Below are 19,035 nucleotides of genomic sequence, written 5' to 3' on the forward strand. Positions count from 1 at the left end.
AGGGAGAAGCTGGACAGCACCGGTGTCCACTCACAAAAGACTTGACTCTCAAGCCCAGATTGTATTATATAACCGCATAGAATAATTGCCATCCGATCGAACCCTAATGGGAAAGAAATACCGCGGCGGAGATGGAAGCAGGGCCCCGCGAAAAGCGATGATCAGACGACGCGCAGATAGTCGCGCGTGCCCTCGCGAGGAAGAAGCGCGATCGGTGCTGGCGGGCGGGGTGGGGCACGGGCAGTGGCACGAAATTATCGGCGGCCACGGGAGAGAGCGTGGAGAGAGAGACGACGGTTTCGTGCGTTCGAAAGAAGAGCGAACGAGCGTGGACGAGCGGGCAAAGGCGATTTGGGGGGCGGCAAGAAGACTCGCCGCGTCCGTGCCGATCGGCAGTAGCGTTAAGGCAGTCCGAGAGAATGACTCGTCGCGCGCGTTTCAGCGTACTGTGGCTGGCCGCCGTGGCCATGCTCGCACCCTTCGCCGGGGCCATATCCAAGAACGACCTCTACCCGTACGCGGTACCCGGTGCGGGCACCTTGCAGACGGATGTCAACGGATTGCTCCTCTCCGCCGAGACGAACCTGAGGACACCGATCACCTTCTATGACAAAATCTACAACGCCATATTCGTGAGTAGAGCCGAGTTTCGTTGACCTTTGGCTACTGTCCCACTGGCAGCTAGCGAAGGGAGGTCGTGGCTTGGAAGAGTGGCTCGTGGATGGAACGGGGCATAAAATGTTAGAAGTAGTTGAGTATCGATGATACTTGTAACGTCAGGCGCTGAATGGTAATTATTTTTTCGAAGGGTGGTTAGAGTAGAAAGGGGTAGATATCGAAGAGGTTTTATGTCATAAGCCTGGTTCCATCTAAAGTGTGCTCGACTAGGTTGCGACTTACTTCTTCATTTAAGCGGTGAAATCACACCACTGGCGTGGAAGATTTAAGGTGGAAGTCTGGGTTAGGGCTTCTCAGAAGTTCTTGTAACGTTTTACGGACGAGTTCTCTTAATTGACCAGACAGATTATTTGTCTAAGGGATTGCAGCTTCCTTTGAAATTGTATTCTGATATGGCCGTCAACGTGCGCGGAATATCTGATACGATATAAGAGGGTCCCAAAGAGGTCGCGTCTATTTTAAAACGCGATAGAAAGCCGCGCGGATTCCTCTGAAAAAAATCGTTATTTTTATCCGCACTGGACACGGATTTCCATCGGACAACGGTGGCCACCAGCATTCGGCCCCGTTTCATTTCGGTGGTTCACCGAAATACTCGCCGAAACCGGGGAGGCCGAGCGGAGGAGCCGCGCTGGAAGCAATTCGAATGTTACCGCGTCGATGAACCCTTCGTGCGCGCGAAACTGTGTAAACACGTGGCGCGCGTGCCGCTGTTTACACGTCGTGGGGAAGAGGACGGTCATTGCCCAACAGGAAGGCGAGAGTCGTTTATTTGAACATTTTAAATTAAGACAGCGTAACCGGCCGTTGCGCGTCGCGTGACAGAAAACATCTGTCCTGTCCCTCGCGCGAAGCGTAAACCAAATAGTCGGCCGCGGAGCGCTCCACCCTGATCGAGTCGGGTGGAAAAGATTCGAGCGCTGAAGGAGCGAGGGAAACGGAGCCACGTTGGCGTCGGCCACCGTAATTCCTTCGTTAATATTAATTCACTCGGAAGCAAGAAAAGCCAGGGACATTCGGTCATCCCCTTAATTCGGCTCGTGGTCTAATCTGCCGTCATCATCTGGCATGACACGAATTCATTGTCCACGATGACGGTCAAACGGCCGCGGCCCGAGCTGCAATCGCTTAATTGCGCGGCTGGGTCGTCGCACGAGTCCGCTTCACACCCGACGTCTCGCCGAGACGTGGAAAGCTAGCCCGGTCGGCCGCGGGAAGGAGAGAGCAGCGATAAGAGTCTCGCGATTCGCGGAATGTTTCACGGTTCAAGAAAATAGGCTCGCGCTGGAAAAATGGCTGGAAGAGAAATCGTCCCCCCTGGAGATTAGATTTCCACGGTTTATCGCGCGCGAGGGCGGTCGAAGTGTTCGGGGAAGCCGACCACGGGGGAGATTAATCGTGAAAAGCCATTGAGTCACGCGGTACGCAAACAGAGGACAGATTAGTGGAGTCCTGCGGGACGAGGTGATCTCACTTTTCCACGAACCGATTCACCGCCGTGAGCGTGGAGCGGCGTGAATGAACGTTGATTGCGCGGCCCGTCTCTCGTATCCGGAGGGATCTTCGTTCTAATTGATCCGTGCGAGGCAAGGTGCATGATCTCATGCCGGCCAGCGTCATGTTTTCATTATGTGCGACGCGTAAAATGCGCGCCTCCCCGGCGAAAACGCGCGGCGAGGCCGAGCTAATTACGCCCCGGACTTGCTCTTTTAACGAGGCACTCTTCATTGACGCGGTTAGTGTTGATTCCGTTACAGTGGGTATGCAATGCCGCCGGGACGTTTTAATGTTTGAAGGGCTTGGGTTCAGCCCATTCCTGGGAAAGTTGGGAGTAATAGGGCGGAGCGGAAAAATTTAAATTTGAATTATCAGTTGGCCTGGGTGCGGAATAATTGTCTTTTGGTTTAACCAAACACCACTGTAAACAAATTTTGGAAAAATATTCATGTCTGCGGGTTGCTTTTTCTCCTAAAAATGATTATATTAATATATGATTATATGATTATATGATCATTTTTAGGAGAAAAAGGGACCTGCAGATATGAATATTTTCCAAATTTCTTTTACAGTTGTGTTTGGTTAATTAAAAGACAACTATCCCGCACCCAGGCAACTGAAAATTCATATTTAAATTTTCGCCTACATAGTATCGTTCCACCCTAATGAGTAATCCTTGAATACCAGTGCATCGTATACCCACAATGTTGAGGATACTTTAGTTAGTACAATGCATTTCCTCTACAGAAACTAAATACGCTTTCAACGTGTTCTCGACCTACGAGAATATTCCCCATTTGTTTCCATTACTCACAATCAGCATACCCATCAATCACTCTAGTAGTACACATCGCCTGCATGGCGTCATCTTACTCGTCAATACAATAAGTTTGCACAGTAGTGTACGAGTGACTTTACCTTCCAAACCCCACTGATTCACTCCACGTATTTTCCACGCGTCGTCCCTCGTCTAATGTTTTTCAAACATTGGCTAGCTCAACGTCATGGACAAATACCCATGAATGAAAACGTCAGGCTTGCGGGCCTCAGGTTCTTAGCCGCGTAAAGCTCACCGTCGACCACGTGCTCCCGCAGCGTACCGTCCCATTCATCGACTCGGTCGATGATTCAGTGCCCTTAGCCGAATCACCGACGCATTATCGATGACGCGCCCGGCCACGCGTTACCGAATCGACGCTGTGGAACGAACCGAACGCGGAAGGCAGTTAGGCCGGAAGGGAGCGGGATTAATGACGGATAATCGCGGGAGTCTGGAACTGGAGAATCGAGGCTCGATGCCAGAGATACCCGCGGAGCATCCGTGTATTCGATTGTCTTCATTCATCAAGATTGCATTGTGATAGCACGAGACCCGCGCAACCGGCTTCCACCGATCCGTTTCACCCAGCCGCGGCTTTTCGTCTGGCCACGGAGCGCATCTTTAATTAAGCTTCCCCCCGACCATCAGATAAAACCGTAACGAGCCACCATTGCGCAAGAGCCCAGGACCCACGATAAATCGGCCAGACAAGGCCCATAAAGCACCACGAAACTGTCAGCGCAACAATGTACGCTAGGATAATTAAATAGATAAATACGTGAACGGATTTTGAAGCGCCGAAGGAAGGCCCATTAGCTCGGGCAAATGCGCGGCCGCCTGTTCGCAGAAATGGAGCCGCGCAAAATCACGGATACCTGTTGGTTCCGCGGCGCGATACCATCTGCCGGGCGAGCGATATCGGAAACGTACTGGGATCCGCGTGTGTACATCAAGATGGACGCTAACGCGACGGGCGATTTACGGCGTAAACGCGGGCAATTAGCCTTGACGCTTTCCCACATTAGCTAACGGGCGACTTGTGGGAGGAGGTTGCGAAATTCCGCGAGCGGATTCCTCTGGATCGCTGGCGACGTCACCGCCGACGGAGGCACGGAGCACTCTACCACGAAGGGCAGAGAAATACCACTTAGCTAATTGCAATTAGAAGTAGCATAAAGCGCAGCTAAGGCTAACCCTGAATTGTGCGAAGCAATCGCCTCCCATCGGATTGTCTCGCATTATTACGGATGATTCTTCGCTGTTCCTCGCCAGAGAATGTTCCACTGACTCGATGACGCGAAATCGGACGCAGCAAAAAATAAGGTGCGGCCAATTAGCGTTTAATCGGCGCTGCGACAGGCGACCAAGGATCGCACGCAAGAAACGTCGCGGCCCACGCGGACCATCTTCGCGGCCTCCTCGTTCGGCGGCACGCGATGCAAGCGTTGCAGCGTTAGCCGCGATTCCCTTGGAGAGCGCGGCGAAACCGAGACGAGGCTCGCGGATGTTTGCCATGCAAAACCCCGGGCCGATTCCGTGACGAATTGATTGACACAGATGTACAGCGCGATATATCCGCGACGATCTACTTAGAAGCTCGTCCTACACGACAATCATCTCCATTCCGTCGGTTATCGTCGACGATTCGCAGTCATCAGAATGATTGCGGCCGATTACACGATTGCGTTAGCGCGTGCCGCCCGCCTTACCTCTTGCTGCGCGATCGCCGTGGTCGTCGGCCAGGATGCGTTGCCCTGACGGTCGCCGCGAGGAGAATTCAACGGGCACCACCGGCTCCGCGCGAAAGGGACGGGCAATCTCGTTATCCCTGCAAAGTGTCCCGTGAAATGATCGAGTTTTCAAGTTTAAACGAGCGCAAAGTTGCTATTTAACGCAGTCGCGCGGGCAACCCGTTGTTGCTTGGGTAATTGAGGCTTTCGTGGGGACTCGCGGTTCTCGCGTCCGACCGCAATCTCCTCTCGCTTCTAATTTCTTCGTGAATTGAAGGGGAGCCGAGTTACCTTGACTGGCTCGTCGAGACCCTCTTCCCTCATGGGTGAATCGAGTAATCGGGCACTCTATCGTACGACTGTCGATCATTCTTAAGAGAGAATATTCTAACTGATTCGCTAATGAACGACTGTAACGCTGCTCGATGGATTCAGACGAATAAGAGACGAATCGTAATAAATCTGTTCGCGGAAGCATAATCGTTCCCAGATCCCCCGCTGGCTTTTATTTTCCGATCGGCCCGGCGAGATAATCGGTGACGCGAGGATGGGAATCTGCGAGCAAAATGGATTCCACGTACTACTTCCAGCTTAGGCCGCTATCTATTTTCACCGTTTTCTCCGCGTTCACGATTACAGGGGATTACGTGTGTGCGTGTGTGTCATCGGCTCAGAGACGACCTACGACCCCTCGCGATAGCCTCGCGACAGATAGCGAGCGAGTCTTAGTCTACCGCTGCCTCGAAACTCGCCGAGTGTCAAAACGCCCGAGCGTGGCGGACGGCGGAATCGCGGGGAACGCGCAATCGATGACCACTCCCCGAGGCCTGGACGTCGCTCCGGCGGCGATTATCGGTGATCCAGGTTTGCTGGCAAGCTCGCAATTATCAGCTGGGAAATCGTCTAATCGGACGCGGCTAATCCGCGCCGATTGCTATCGATCGACCTGGAATTAAAAGGAGAAAGGAGCGCGCTGGCCGATTGGAATAATTACGGGGAGCTCGACGCTTTTTTGCTTAGGAAGTGGCGCGAAATTGGTCGAGTAGAGGATTGATCGGGATCCAAAGGATAATTAAAGTTCCTGTCGGCCACTCTTGCCTGGCTGCGCCACGAAATTTGTAGGGTAGAAAGGAGCACGATCGATCGCCCCGCCCGAGATTCGAATATCGAGTCCTTTGTCCCGCGGGGCAACGATGTCGACACCTAAAGCGGGACGAGAAGAATCCGACGATGTGGTGAACAGCGTTGGTGGATCATTGCTTTGTAGAACTAATTCGTGTCAATTCGCGTGACCAGGTCGCCCGTTTAAACGACACGCGGCTCGGGTGTTGAGTTCGACGCGACGCTGCGCCCGCGGTATTAGCGTCACGTGAAAACAATACCAGCGTCGAACAATCAACGCCGAAGTTCGAGTGGCGTATGCACTATTAGCGGCGTTTAGGAACAGGGACGTGGGAACGGCCGAAACCAGGCCGGAATTCGGTTGTCGCGCTAAACTTCGCCAATTATCGTTGCTATCCGGGCCTACGGACCGCTGCTTCCGTCTTTGCGTAACTGTTCACGCGCACATTGTCACCTCGTTCAACGCGATCGCGCGCAAACGTCCGCATAGGTATCGCGGCCTTGCAGATGCGATTATAAAAATCTAGATATCCCGAGGAGGTAGTAGAATCTCCTGATCTTCAGATGTTTTGGCTTGTCATCGGCTGGACACGTCTATAAATTCAGGGTAGTTTATCGCGGCCAATTTGTAACGGCTCTAGGCTGATGTAAGCCAGATGCCGCGACCCGAGCGTAGTCCCAAAGTGTTTGGGTCTGTCGGGTGTGGTCGCCAGGCTGAGTTTTGCCAGACCCGCTGTTCGAGGGTTAGAATGACTTTACCTCGAATAAGCACAGCTTACCACCACTGACTAGTTTTGGGCCCAGCAAATAACAAATCCAAATTTCAATTTTATTTAACAAAAAATATAAATATAAGTCAAAGTTCCTCTTTAAACTAAAAACTATAAAAATCGCTCAACTAAAACAAAAACACTATTTAAAGACTTTGGCATCATTTCTTTATACTTTGGCCATCTTATTATGAAAACAAATAATAAAATATACATGTTTTCAGTCTGAGGAACTTTTTGCCCCAATGGTAGCTCAATAGATTCTGCGATATATAAGTTAGAAAATATTATCATTCAGCAATAAACAATATCACGCACACATTACTAAAGGAACATATAATCTTAACGTATTTGGCTGATGCGCTTTTAAACCGTGGTTTACTTCGTATGAAACAATAAAGACGACGTAATTCTTTTGGTTTGCGATACATAAAATAACGATGGCGTCGTGTAATTCGCACAAACGTCCAGGAGCGACAAGCGACTCTGTGGTCACCTCCGTTCTTCCCGGCTTTTGCACAGTATACTGCGAAACTGAATACATTGTTTAGGAGTAGAGATTTCGAATTCGGGACTTTTTACCCACCGGAGTTTGAGCCCCACTTTACCCTACTTCACCATCAAAATTGTAGTACAAGAAAAGAATTATCTTTTAGTTTTTAGAGCATCTTTAATAAAATCGTTTAACATAAACATTTTTTAATATATTTTTTTTATGTAAAATGTAGAAATTTATTGTTTTATGATCCACGAGTATATACCTGTCCTCTTCTTATTGATCTCACACCAAGGCAAGCTGGCCTGCGAGGTACGCCTACGGTTCTGCAATCGAGTTTCGAACATTCCCGTACGCAACACCTGATATCGGCAACACCGAACCCTAGACACACCTTCCATTCTCATTTTTAAAAGTTTTCTTCAATTAATTCGACCCTCGCCATTTCCACTCGGCGCAAAATTGTTTTAATCAACGTTACAAGCGGCCCATTAAAGAATCCCTTAAGAACATTAAAGCGCGCCGTGAACGTCTACAGAGAGATTGCTCCTGAGACGCTTCGTTAGCGCGACTTCAATTCCCGTCTCTACTCTCCGCCGGGCCGAAAATACATAGCGCAACGAATTAGGTCCGTCCGGACAGCACCTCCGACGCGGCGCATTCGCGGCAAGCGAAAACAGTCGCTCGCTGGAGTTTTAATTTCGTCCCGTTAATGACGAGGAGGCATTCTCCGGGGCAGAGGAGACAGCTGCTGCTCACGCGGCGAATGTGGAGCAAAGCGCGCGCCTTTCAGTTTAGCCAATTGAGGAAACGACGTGTCTAGACCAGAGCGGCCTGGAGGCCTGGCCCTTTCCAATACTTCAGCGACGCTGTTGCTCTCTGTCGTCGGGTGAATGACTCCGCGGCGAACGTACGCGTATCCCGCGAGTCGCTTCGTTACGTCAGCCACGGATTTCGCGGCACGTGCTGACGATTTACCTGTTGACACGGCTTACCGCGTGGACGATGCTGCGATACTCTGTCTACGCGAACCTTTCAGGCAGGAGCTAAACGAGTCGTTACGACGATGGTAACAGATAACATTAGGAAAAGGATAACTTCGTAATCCAAAGTTCTTCCGAAGCATGAAGCATCTCTATTCCCACCCCATTGGGCTGGAGGAGAACTTAGATATGCAAATTTCCACGTTCGAGCTGGATCGCGTTGTGGACACCCTTGAAGTTCCCAGAGCTCTCGGCCTGCAGGCTATCGGGCTGGAGTTTACTTAAAGACTGTCGCTGAATTTTTATCTCTAGATTACATCGAACGGCTAATGAAAGTTTCCACAGGCTTAAAGCCTCCTGGCTTCCAAGTCTCCGCGTCTCCCGTTCGAGTAATGGGAATTTTAATTACGGAGGCTTTCCGCATGTCCCTGGGATCCTACTCTCCACTTCTTTGCTTACTTCTGCGCCAAGGAGCGGCGGACAGACAGGGTTATCTTTTCCCTATCGTTGCAGGTAAACGGGAACGGCATCCTCTCTTTCGCCAGGGCGATGCAGAGGTTCTTCAATATCGCGTTCCCGCTGGATGATCCCGTTATCGCGCCGCTCTACACCCACGTCGACACCAGGGGATCGGGAAGGGTGTACTACGGTGAAACAGACGCGCCTGAAGTCCTCGCTAGAGCCGGCGGTATGGTCCGAAACGCCTTCAAGGACGCGATGGACTTCGTCCCGACCCACGTGTTCCTCGCCACCTGGCTGGATGTTGGTTACTACAACGAGAGGAGCGACAAGGTAGGCAGAACAGACGTCAGACCCTTGCGCGGTGGAGGAAGAAGAATCGTGATTGGAAGTCGATTAATCTTCCCGTTGCTGTCGGCGCTGCTCGAATTCTCGTAGATGAACACGTACCAAGTGGCCATCTCCTCGAATGGCACGCATTCCTACGTGGAGCTGCTGTACCCGGAGAATGGCATACAGTGGATTCAAGGTGAGTCGCACCCCAGCGGCCTCCCAGACGCCAAGGCGCAGGCAGGATTTATGAGCGAAGGAAGAATGTACACGCTGAAGGGTTCCGGGACGGATCAGATCCAGAACGTCGACAAGTGAGTCGGGGGAACAGCCTTATTTGTCTTCCTTTACGCGACGGGATTCGTAACGCGCGTGTGTGCGTATCTTTCAGGTGGTCGAACGTGAACAGGCCAGGAGAATGGCTGTTCCACGTTGGACCGATCCCCGATGACCAGGACGTGCAACTACCAGACAATGTTCAGGGTAATCTTCTATCTTCATGAGTTGATTAAGGTTCTGAGGAATTCTGTTCCACCATCGTGATTTTTTCTTATCGATCAGACACCAGCACCACGAGTCAGACTGCCAGCTGCAGCACGGGGGCGACGATTTGCCACAGCAAAGCTACCTGCGTCGATTACGACGTTGGATTCTGCTGCGACTGCAAGCTGGGGTACTTTGGCAATGGGAAATCCTGTCAACCAAATGGTGAGAGTCGCTGCCCGCCGTGGTTCCTTAGGGATTTAAGTAGCTCACGACGCAGTAGACAGATTTAAGAATCCTTTGATTACCCAAAAGCGGGGTCCCTTTGATGTGGCTATGGGACATAAAAATCTAACTTCAAGGGACCTCCCTCGGGGCTCGCGCGGTTTTAACTGTCTCGTGCACAGTGTCGCGAATATGACGGACGATTCCACCCGCGTTCTGTCTGATCTATTCGTAGATCACGAGGCGACGGTCTGACTTGCTTCTTCGGCGACCTCGTAAACGATGAAATTCGCGGGAAAAGCTCGCGTCGTCCCTTGAACCTCGCTCGAACACTTGAGTCGTCGGGATGGAAGATTTTTAGAGGGACTTTAGTAGGGTTTGTACAGAAACTGATTTTCCATTTCCACTAGTTTAAAAAAATCGGTTAAACCGGTTTTCGAATTTTCGCAAAAATTATTATTAAAATGGAAAATAAATATTTGTACTTATTTTAAAAATTTTCAGTTTTTGTAATGTTTGTGGAATTTCAAAAATATAACTAAATAAAATATACTCTATCTACATAAAACCAAGTAAATAAAAAAAAATTAAAATAACTAAAATCCGTACAAAATATAAATTATGAATCTTAATTTCATTTAGTATTTTTCTTCCGAAAATATGAATTCATGAAGATTAGTTTTACAGCAAACTGTTACCTACTACAATATGCTTTACAATTAAATAATTAATTCATTTTTACATATTAATTCTAGTGCATAAAACCAGTTTTATAAATTTAAAAACCGGTTTTCGAATTTTACAAATTTATAAAAAAAAAACGGTTTGTAAACCCGGTTTTTAAAAACCGACAAACCCTAGACTATAATGTGTAAAAACTCATAGATGTGCCGCTTCGCGTGATTGGGCGCGTGTCTGGGACGATCAACGACGTGGAGTTCCCGTCGAGGGACATGCAGTGTTACGTGCAGACGAAAGACGGAAGAACATACACAGCTTTGTCGAGGATACCTGCGGAAATTGGCGCCAGTTTCCAGCTGCTTGGCAACCTGGGCGGTGTGATTGGCTGGCTGTTTGCTAAACCCGTGGGCGAGACGAAGAACGGATATGAGCTGACAGGTACTGGCGACTGTTACTACCTGTACAACTTCCTTCCGACTTTTCATTGATCTCTGGTATCGGGCGCTAAATGGTCAAGCATAGTCACAAAATCCTAGAATCTCGAAAAAAAAGAAATTCGAAGCGCCTAGTATCGTCTGAACAGAACCCTCAAGACCAGACTATAGTTGACAATGATTTCGTAACCCGACTAAATGCGCGTGCTTGCAGGAGGCTTGTTCAATCACACGGCAGAGCTTTCGTTCCCCTCTACGGGGGACAAAGTGACGATACGCAGCAATTACCTCGGCCTGGACGTCTTCGGGCAGCTGAAGATGGAGGCGGAGATCAAAGGTACGTTGCCGCAGTTGACGAGGGACACCCGGGTCGACTACGGCGACTACGACGAACTTTATACCAGAGCGCAAGCCGGCGTGATACGTGCACAGAGCGACAGAATTTGCAAGCTGAACGTAGAGGGCGAGGAGCAGCAGCTGAACTTCACGCAAGACGAGACGATCGTCTATAACGAGTGCCTGTACCTCACCGTCAATCCGGAGGACGACACCACGAGACTCAAGTTTTTCAGGGGCGTGACCACTTACGAGGCTACCGAAGGTATCATACGTTTCGCCGTCAACACGAAGGTCGCCCCTCTGGAGGAAGAAGACCCCTGCATTCAGGGCAGGGAGGCTTGCACCGATCACAGCAGCTGCGTTGTCGATGGAGACAGCTTCAAATGTGTCTGCAATCCTGGGTGAGGCTCTTCGCTCCTTCATCCAAGTCCCAATTACTATTTCTGATAATCCCCTATTTTTCATCACCGCTTTTTATACTCGAAGAACCACCCTCTGTGGCTTCCTTTGCCTCAATTGCACAAGGACGATTCAAATTCACTTCTTCCTCTTTATCGAGCAGGTATCAATACCTGTACGAAGAAGATGGCAGCGCGATCTGCGTGGACGTGAACGAATGCACCGCCGGCAATCACATGTGCTCCCCGGACGCACAGTGCATCAATCAAGAAGGGAGCCACACCTGCCAATGCAGACCTGGTTTCTCGGGAGATGGTCGCAGTTGCGAGAGTAAGTTCGCTTGTCAGCGAGTTTTCTATACAAAAAAAACACCGTCGAAGAAGTTACCATAGTTTGATAACCCCTTACCAACGTCGAGTCACTGCTTGACTAGAAGGAAAATCGATGCTCACGTATCCTGGCGAGGAAAATACTCTGCTTTACGCTTTGCCAGTAACTCTTGCACCTTCTGTTGACAATTTAGGGCTTCCATCGTGCGAGAATACGCGGTGTGGTAATTACGAACAGTGCGTGATGATCGAAGGTGCACCCGACTGCGTGTGCATGCCAGGTTTCGAGGACACCGAGCGGGGCTGCTATCCTGTGCAGCATGGTAAGGAAATCCTTCGATTTTCGAGTGACTATTTCCTGGGGGAGCTCTCTCTATTACCATGGGATTCTTCGCAGGTTCCTGTGATGTCGAGGATATCTGCTCACCCAGTGGCTTCTGCAGTTTCGACGGGGATAAACAGAAACACGAATGCGTCTGCTTACCAGGCTTCCTTGGTAATTCATTTATACGATAATAATGGTACTTTGCGTCTAATCTCAGTTTACGAGTGCTTTACACCTTGGACTTTGTATAGTACTTAAAAACATGATGAAATATTGTAAGGGATGTAGAATTGGAGTTCCAAAGATTCGACTTCGTAGTACGACAGGATATCCTTTTACGGCCGAGTTACATAGAAGCAAGTAATAATTGAAAGTGAATCCTGCCGCTGTTGTACATTACGCGCTGGTCGCATCTGTTCCGTCGCTTCAATCTATCGACGGTTCAAGCGAGCGAAAACAATTAAACTTTCCTCGCAGTCTCACGCTTAATATCGTTAAGGGCGACGAACTAATAAGTAACAAGTTCCGCGGTGCCGTGCTAGGTTTTCGCCCCGCGGTGCAAAGTTAGAAAGCGACTTTGCGCGAGCATCGTGTGCACATGCCCCGCGTTCCAATTGAATTACAATGGAGTAGAACGATCCTGGCGGGCGCAATGCCCGCGATAGCGCAAGGAGACCCCCCTTCGCGCGGTTTTCGTTCGGTTCGCGAGCAAATCCGTGGTCTTGCTCGTCTGTTTTCGTAATCAGCTTCCGCTTCCAATGATCGCCAATCGATTCCAGGGGATGGTTACACGTGTGATCCGGAATCGAACGTGACCACAACGAACGAACCGCCGAAACCGCAATGCTTGGAAGAGATCTGCTGGTGCCCCGGCGGCTGGGAATATCGGGGCAACGAATGCGTGCCGCAAGAAGAGGGGAACAGGACCGTCAACTACGATCGAGATTGTAAGTACGAAGGCAAATACTTTTTCGAGGCCAGTCTGCCGGCCGTTGATGAATTCTTGAACCTGGGTTTTATTCGAATCGATCCGATTTATTTATCGGGGACCAATTTGCCATTCTTGCTATCATCGATAGACGAAAAGAGCCTCGACTCGCGTGACACAGATTTCGCAAAGACCGAGAGTTCGAAAATTTGTTGGAATTTTGGGCTTGTTGTACCGTTCGTCCTTTTATAAGAATTTCAATCGTTTAAGGACAGAGTTCAGCTCCAAAGTTATTATATTTAGGAGAGCTTGAAAGTTTGAAAGCGCTGTCATTCCAGAGTTCAATAGTTCTTAGATCCCATTGAGTCTTGAAAGGATTGAAATCCGTGCATGACGACTAATCGCACGTGATAGATAATTCGAGCACGTGGAGATAGCATGTAGCCGCGACACGAACCGATTAGAATTACGTCACGTCCGAATAACTACGATCACTAACCACTAGCGACGAACGGTTTGCATCGTGCGTTCTAGTATCGGCACGTCCAGTCCCGGAATGCGTCGAAGACTACTGCATATGTCCATGGGGATACGATTACGACCATTTGGAGGAGATTTGCGTGCCTCAGCCTGGATACAACCACGAAACGATGGGTCCATCAGGAGTTCACTGTACGGGCACCTTGCTTCGCTTCCGCTAATTCGGCCAATTAACAGTTTGCGCCGCGAACCGCTACGCTTCATGCAAACTTTAATTACTTTCATGACGTCGTAATTTATCCTTTCTCTCGCCACGATCGAATTTACTTACTCACGCTGCGATTCCACACTTTGCAGATAGAACTACAAGAGACCTTTAAACATTCGCATACTTTAAAACCAATATAAGTGTCCTCAATAAATCACTCTACCAAACTTCTGCTACCTAAAGCGCTAGGATGCAACGTGGTGCATCTAATCGAAGACGCGAAGGTTTTTAAATTCGATCGGTGTGACTGATTGGCGAGGCCGCGTCATTAATTTCGGACGTGAAACGGCCCAGTGGCCGAGCATTATCATAATTATGCGCACTTGTGTCCAGTATCGTGCAACGTGGTGAACAGGTGTCATCCCTACGCCCAGTGCATCTACGTGCCGAGTACAAGCGACTACGAGTGCCGCTGCAACGCCGGCTACGAGGGGGACGGTATGGAGTGCACGAAAACAGGTACGTCTATCAGCATCTTGCCCGTCGATCTCCCTGCACGAATGCCACTGTTCGTGCCGCGCACAAAATGAACAAGGATTGTTGTTCTGGCACAGAGGTGTCCTGCTTGGAGGTGGACATCTGCGACCCAAACGCGTCCTGCCAACACGAGGAGCCGCTGGCTAAGTGCGTCTGCAATCCAGGATACGAGGGGGATGGAACCACTTGCAGTCCTATCGGTCATATCACCTTCTACTTCTTTCTCTATTTCCCTCCACTCTGCACAATAGTGCTTTCGATCTGAGAACCATTAGCTTTTTATTCACCCTGCTCGTTGAATTCATGCTCGTAAGAGGATCGTCGCTTCCGCAATAGCGATCACCGTAATCGCATGATCATCCCCGCGTCCCTGAATTTCTGAACTGATTTGTCGCGTGACGGTGTTCGATGCTGGCGTTACAATGTCTGTTTATGGGGGTGCAGACGAGTGTAGCGGTCCGACGGACTGCTTGGAGAACGAGCGGTGCTCGTATAATCCCAGCAGCTCGCGTTACGCGTGCACATGCAACTCTGGATACAGCATGGTGGACGATCGCTGCGTGGTGTCTGATTGCTCGACGAATCCCTCTCAGTGCCACGTGAACGCACAATGCGTGTCGGCCGGGGAAGGTGGCTACAAATGCGTCTGCATCGAAGGGTACAACGGCGACGGGATCCGCCAATGCGTCGAGGATCACATTGGCTGCAACGTCCTGCATAACTGTGGCAGGAACGCTGTCTGCGGGTACAATCAGACGTCCGTGAACTTCGCGTGCATCTGCCAACCGGTACGTTTCCCTTAGCCGTGCGGGCCCATTCAGACGGAGAATGTAGATCGATTGGGGGCAGGTGAAAGTAGTATAGAGCGCTCGGTGGTCAGCCGCGGAGCGACGCAGTAGAAACACTCGACGCTTTGTCAGACGGGCGGTAGTAAAGGACAGTTAGTACGAATTACAGATACTCGAATAGATAGCGATCTGTAGTGCCGAAGCTAAACGTTTAGAGGTTACTTACGAGCTGTGTAGAAACAGTTTGCGTGCACAGGTTGCACGGGAACGATCGCACGATTCCGAGGGTAATGCCGGGTAAATCCTGTTACTTTCAGGGCTTTTACGGTGATGGGTTCACGTGTCTGCCTCAATCGTCCTGCAGACACGACCCGAACCTTTGCTCGCCAGACGCTACATGCGTGCCAGCTGGAGACAATCAGTTCGCTTGTGTATGCAACGAAGGATACACCGGCGACGGGGCCAATTGCAAGCCGCGACCGAAACACGACTCAAACTTCCTCCTGGTGAACCAAGGAATGGCCACGTTAAGGATACCGCTCGCGCCGACACTCGCGAACCCAGGCAGCCCTATTTATTTCGACATGCAAATGGCGATTGGAATCGACATCGACTGCATGAATGGGAAGGCTTATTCCAGCGACATCACTGGTAACTACTTCTATTTTCTTTAAATGGATAATCAAGTATCGCGAAGGAATTTCGGGCGAGGGTCATCGAGGAAATATCCTGAGGAGCGCGGCCAGTCTGAGTGCTCTGTCTAGACGGAATTTATTTTGCAGGTAATCGAATAATCGAGTTAACGTACAACGGATCGACGGCTGGAACGTTCCTGCCGGATGTTAGCAGCCCCGAGGGGCTGACGGTCGATTGGGTTTCGAGAAATATTTTCTGGACCGATTCGGGCAGGACCACAGTGGAGGTCGCCAATCTCGAGACGAAGAAGCGTAAGGTGCTCGTTTCCGACGGACTGGGCAATCCTAGAGGGATCGCTGTTCACCCGTACCGAGGGTAAGTAATTCTCGGGCCGAGCCCGGAGTATCTTTCCCCTGGTGTAAGGATATGTTCCTGGGGATCGACAGCAGCGGAGGTTTGAAGAATGATGCATGTGTATATAATGGGAACGAGGCACTGGAAATATTTGGTCATTTTAGGAAGATATTCTGGTCCGATTGGAGCCGCACTTCGCCAAAATTGGAGTGGGCCAACGAGGACGGCACCGGGCGTGCAATCTTCCTCCAAGGGGATTACGTGAAGTTACCGAATTCATTAAGTATCGATTGGGCAACGGATGAGCTGTGCTGGGCGGACGCCGGGACGTTTACGATAAGTAAATACAGACATCTCCTGTGAAATTTCTCTGCCGAGAGGCCACCCCGATGATCGCGCCCCGAACTCGATAATCCTACCCCGTCGTTCCTCTTTCGGCAATAATTGCAGGCTGCATGGAGATCGATAGCAGGGAAATTAACGTGGTAGCCAACGAGCTTACTTACCCGTTCGGCCTGGCCATCTCGCAGCAGCACTATTACTGGACCGATTGGAAGACGTAAGTCCTACAGAGATATACCCCACTGTCCTGCAACGAGAAACGTTACGCGCGAATATTAGAGTAGTATTAGGGTAGAGACCGAGGTGAATTTTAAACGGGAGACAATTGAGATCGCGGTAGGATAGAACAAAGCGCGCACAGTTGCGAGATATTTTAAATCATCCATTATTTACCGGCGCAGCCACAAAATCGAGGTTGCCATGAAGAGCAGCGGGGACAGGAAGCCGGCCATATCGGTTCCACCGGGAGGAAGCCGTAAATTATACGGAATAGTCGTCGTTCCTGAGTCCTGCCCAAGAGGTAAATCAAGTTTTACGTCACCGTTCGACGTGTCCTCCCACGCGAAACTGATCACCCCCGCCGGTAAAAAGTGTCTATGCTACCGAGGGACGCCAGTAACTCGACGTTACCGAATAATTCGCCATTTGTCTGCTCGTTGCAGTGTCGAACGTCTGTCAGTACGAGAACGGAAGGTGTAGCAAGGACCAACTGTGCCTGCCGGACGGCCAGGGCGGCAGGACGTGTGCGTGCGCGGACGACGCGACAGGGCCTTGCACAGATTCCCATTAGCCGTCGTAGATCGCCGTCGAAATGGAGAAGGAGGCGACACCGGGTCCCTGCCAAGGTTCACTCGTTAGATCGCGTGTAAATTATATTGCTATTCTCTGTATGATTAGTTTGTCGTCGACAGTTTTCGAGTAACACACCTTTTGTATTCTAATACGGTGGACCGCGGCGTGGAGCTGGCTGTATGGCGTCGCGGCCCGCCAACGCGTTATTTAATAAAACTCCAAGAAAATAATCTCCGCTGCGTCGTCTGAGCGTTCGCGCGGAAAGCAGCCTGATTGACTTTTCCTTGATGGAGCACGTGGAAATTGCGCGTAAAGTGGCGTCGTCCTTGGACGACAAGGGAATTGTGCTCGCCGTCTGGTCGAGATAGAGCGAGACAAAGAAGAAGACGAAGAAGGGACGGCGGAGCTTTGTCCCGCGACCGATTACGAGAGTTTAAAGCAACGCTTCGTCAATGCTTTCGCGCGAGCGCAACGAAATTGTCGCGGCATAGTGGCGATAACGAACGAGGGGTTCCGCTTTCGAGAGGGTAGTCTCTTTGTTCCAGCGGGGTGAAATAAACTTCCACGAAACCTCGGCTCGAAAGGGGAAGCCAATTACTGTGTTCATTACCGGCGTAACGACCGCCCATTTCATTCTCCCGTCTTTATATTACGTTAATAAGCGACTACTTACCAGCCTAATAAGAATAACACGGCTACCCAGCCGCGGCATAAAAATACAATCTCCCTCTTGTCTACGATCAATTATCTTTCCACGATGACTAACGGGGAAAGAAGGAACGGCGGAGAAGGGGAAGGCGGAAGAGGAGTTGGAAGGAAAGAGGGCCACGGTTGAAAAGTGCCATCCGCATCGAGCCGCAAAGAGTCCATCGTCGGACAATTCACGACAAGACAATTAAATTTTCCTTGCCCCCGATCCCTTTGAATGCGTCGCGTTTAATTGGCTGACCGCTAAAACGGGGCGGGTCGCTGTGGCCCCGACAGCGGAACCCTCGTGCAGGAAGATAAGACGACGAACCGAGAAACCGACAAAGGGTATCAAGCCTGGATGCTCCGCAGCTTTTTCCTCAACCATGGAGAGACAAGAATCTTCGGGGCGATGCGTCTCCGAGGAGTCTTCCGCAGTTGCTTAACGGCCACGAAGAGATTCCGCGAATGGGAGGGAAGCACGGCGCAAGTGTCGTCCCCTCGTTTTCCCCAGGAAATTACACGGTCCTTTCCTCCTTTTCCCTGCCGCTGATCGACTCGAAGCGATCCGGGGATAAAGTGCTCGCCCTCTTCCACTGTCTACTCTTAATATCGTTAGCTTTACGCGGATCAAATATTTGACAGAGAAACAAACAAGACGAGCTGGAGGAGTTATTCGGAAAACAAATACGTCGTGGAAGCCAATATCGAAAAACGATGAACTACTTTACAAAACATGTGCCTCACCACTCCCCCCCCCCCCTCGTAGCGCCATCGCGGACAAATCGATTTACACTTTATCAAAGGATTCATGCACGCGAGTGTCTAATTTCCACCGTGCACGCCCGTAAACGTTGATTGGCGTAACGAGGCGTCGTTCCTGGCGAGTGTAGTCAGAAGCGCAATCAAAAGCAACGCGGAAGCCAGTCGATGGTGCCTCGGAATAGGAAAAGTTGAAGCAGGAAGAGCAGGGTGAACGCCGAGGGGTTCGCAAAGCAGCGCGTCCGCGGTGAGAACGGTATTCGTGCAATATCAAAGTGCGCTTGTAATGCTAGTCTCGAGGAAATTGAAGAAAACCATCGCGCCGGTGATGCTTCACGCTGGGCATCCGCTCTCGGACGATGCGTTTCTACCCCGCCACAGAAACAAACGGCGGCCGACGCGCAATTTGCAAAAGAGCCGG

At 50.5% G+C, this 19,035-nt stretch overlaps 1 protein-coding gene across 2 annotated transcripts; it reads left to right on the forward strand.

The window, feature by feature from the left end:
• Positions 1–350: 350 nt before the first annotated feature.
• Ndg (Nidogen) lies at positions 351–17,395 on the forward strand. 2 transcript variants are annotated; one of them, XM_076815969.1, is made up of 21 exons: positions 351–632; positions 8,610–8,888; positions 8,994–9,199; positions 9,277–9,368; positions 9,447–9,593; positions 10,479–10,712; positions 10,923–11,448; positions 11,610–11,776; positions 11,970–12,098; positions 12,173–12,271; positions 12,880–13,047; positions 13,563–13,700; positions 14,110–14,235; positions 14,331–14,453; positions 14,698–15,041; positions 15,359–15,692; positions 15,824–16,052; positions 16,196–16,371; positions 16,482–16,590; positions 16,775–16,893; positions 17,036–17,395. In XM_076815969.1, the coding sequence occupies exons 1-21, from the start codon at positions 420–422 to the stop codon at positions 17,161–17,163; spliced, it is 4,086 nt and encodes a 1,361-aa protein (XP_076672084.1). In that variant the 5' UTR covers positions 351–419; the 3' UTR covers positions 17,164–17,395. The 2 variants fall into 2 exon arrangements, with proteins under 2 accessions (XP_076672084.1, XP_076672085.1); XM_076815970.1 differs by lacking the exon at positions 13,563–13,700 and having other exon boundaries at positions 354–632.
• The last annotated feature ends 1,640 nt before the right edge of the window (positions 17,396–19,035 follow it).

The sequence above is a fragment of the Andrena cerasifolii genome, chromosome 7 (genome assembly GCF_050908995.1).
Source record: "Andrena cerasifolii isolate SP2316 chromosome 7, iyAndCera1_principal, whole genome shotgun sequence".
Taxonomy (NCBI): domain Eukaryota; kingdom Metazoa; phylum Arthropoda; class Insecta; order Hymenoptera; family Andrenidae; genus Andrena; species Andrena cerasifolii.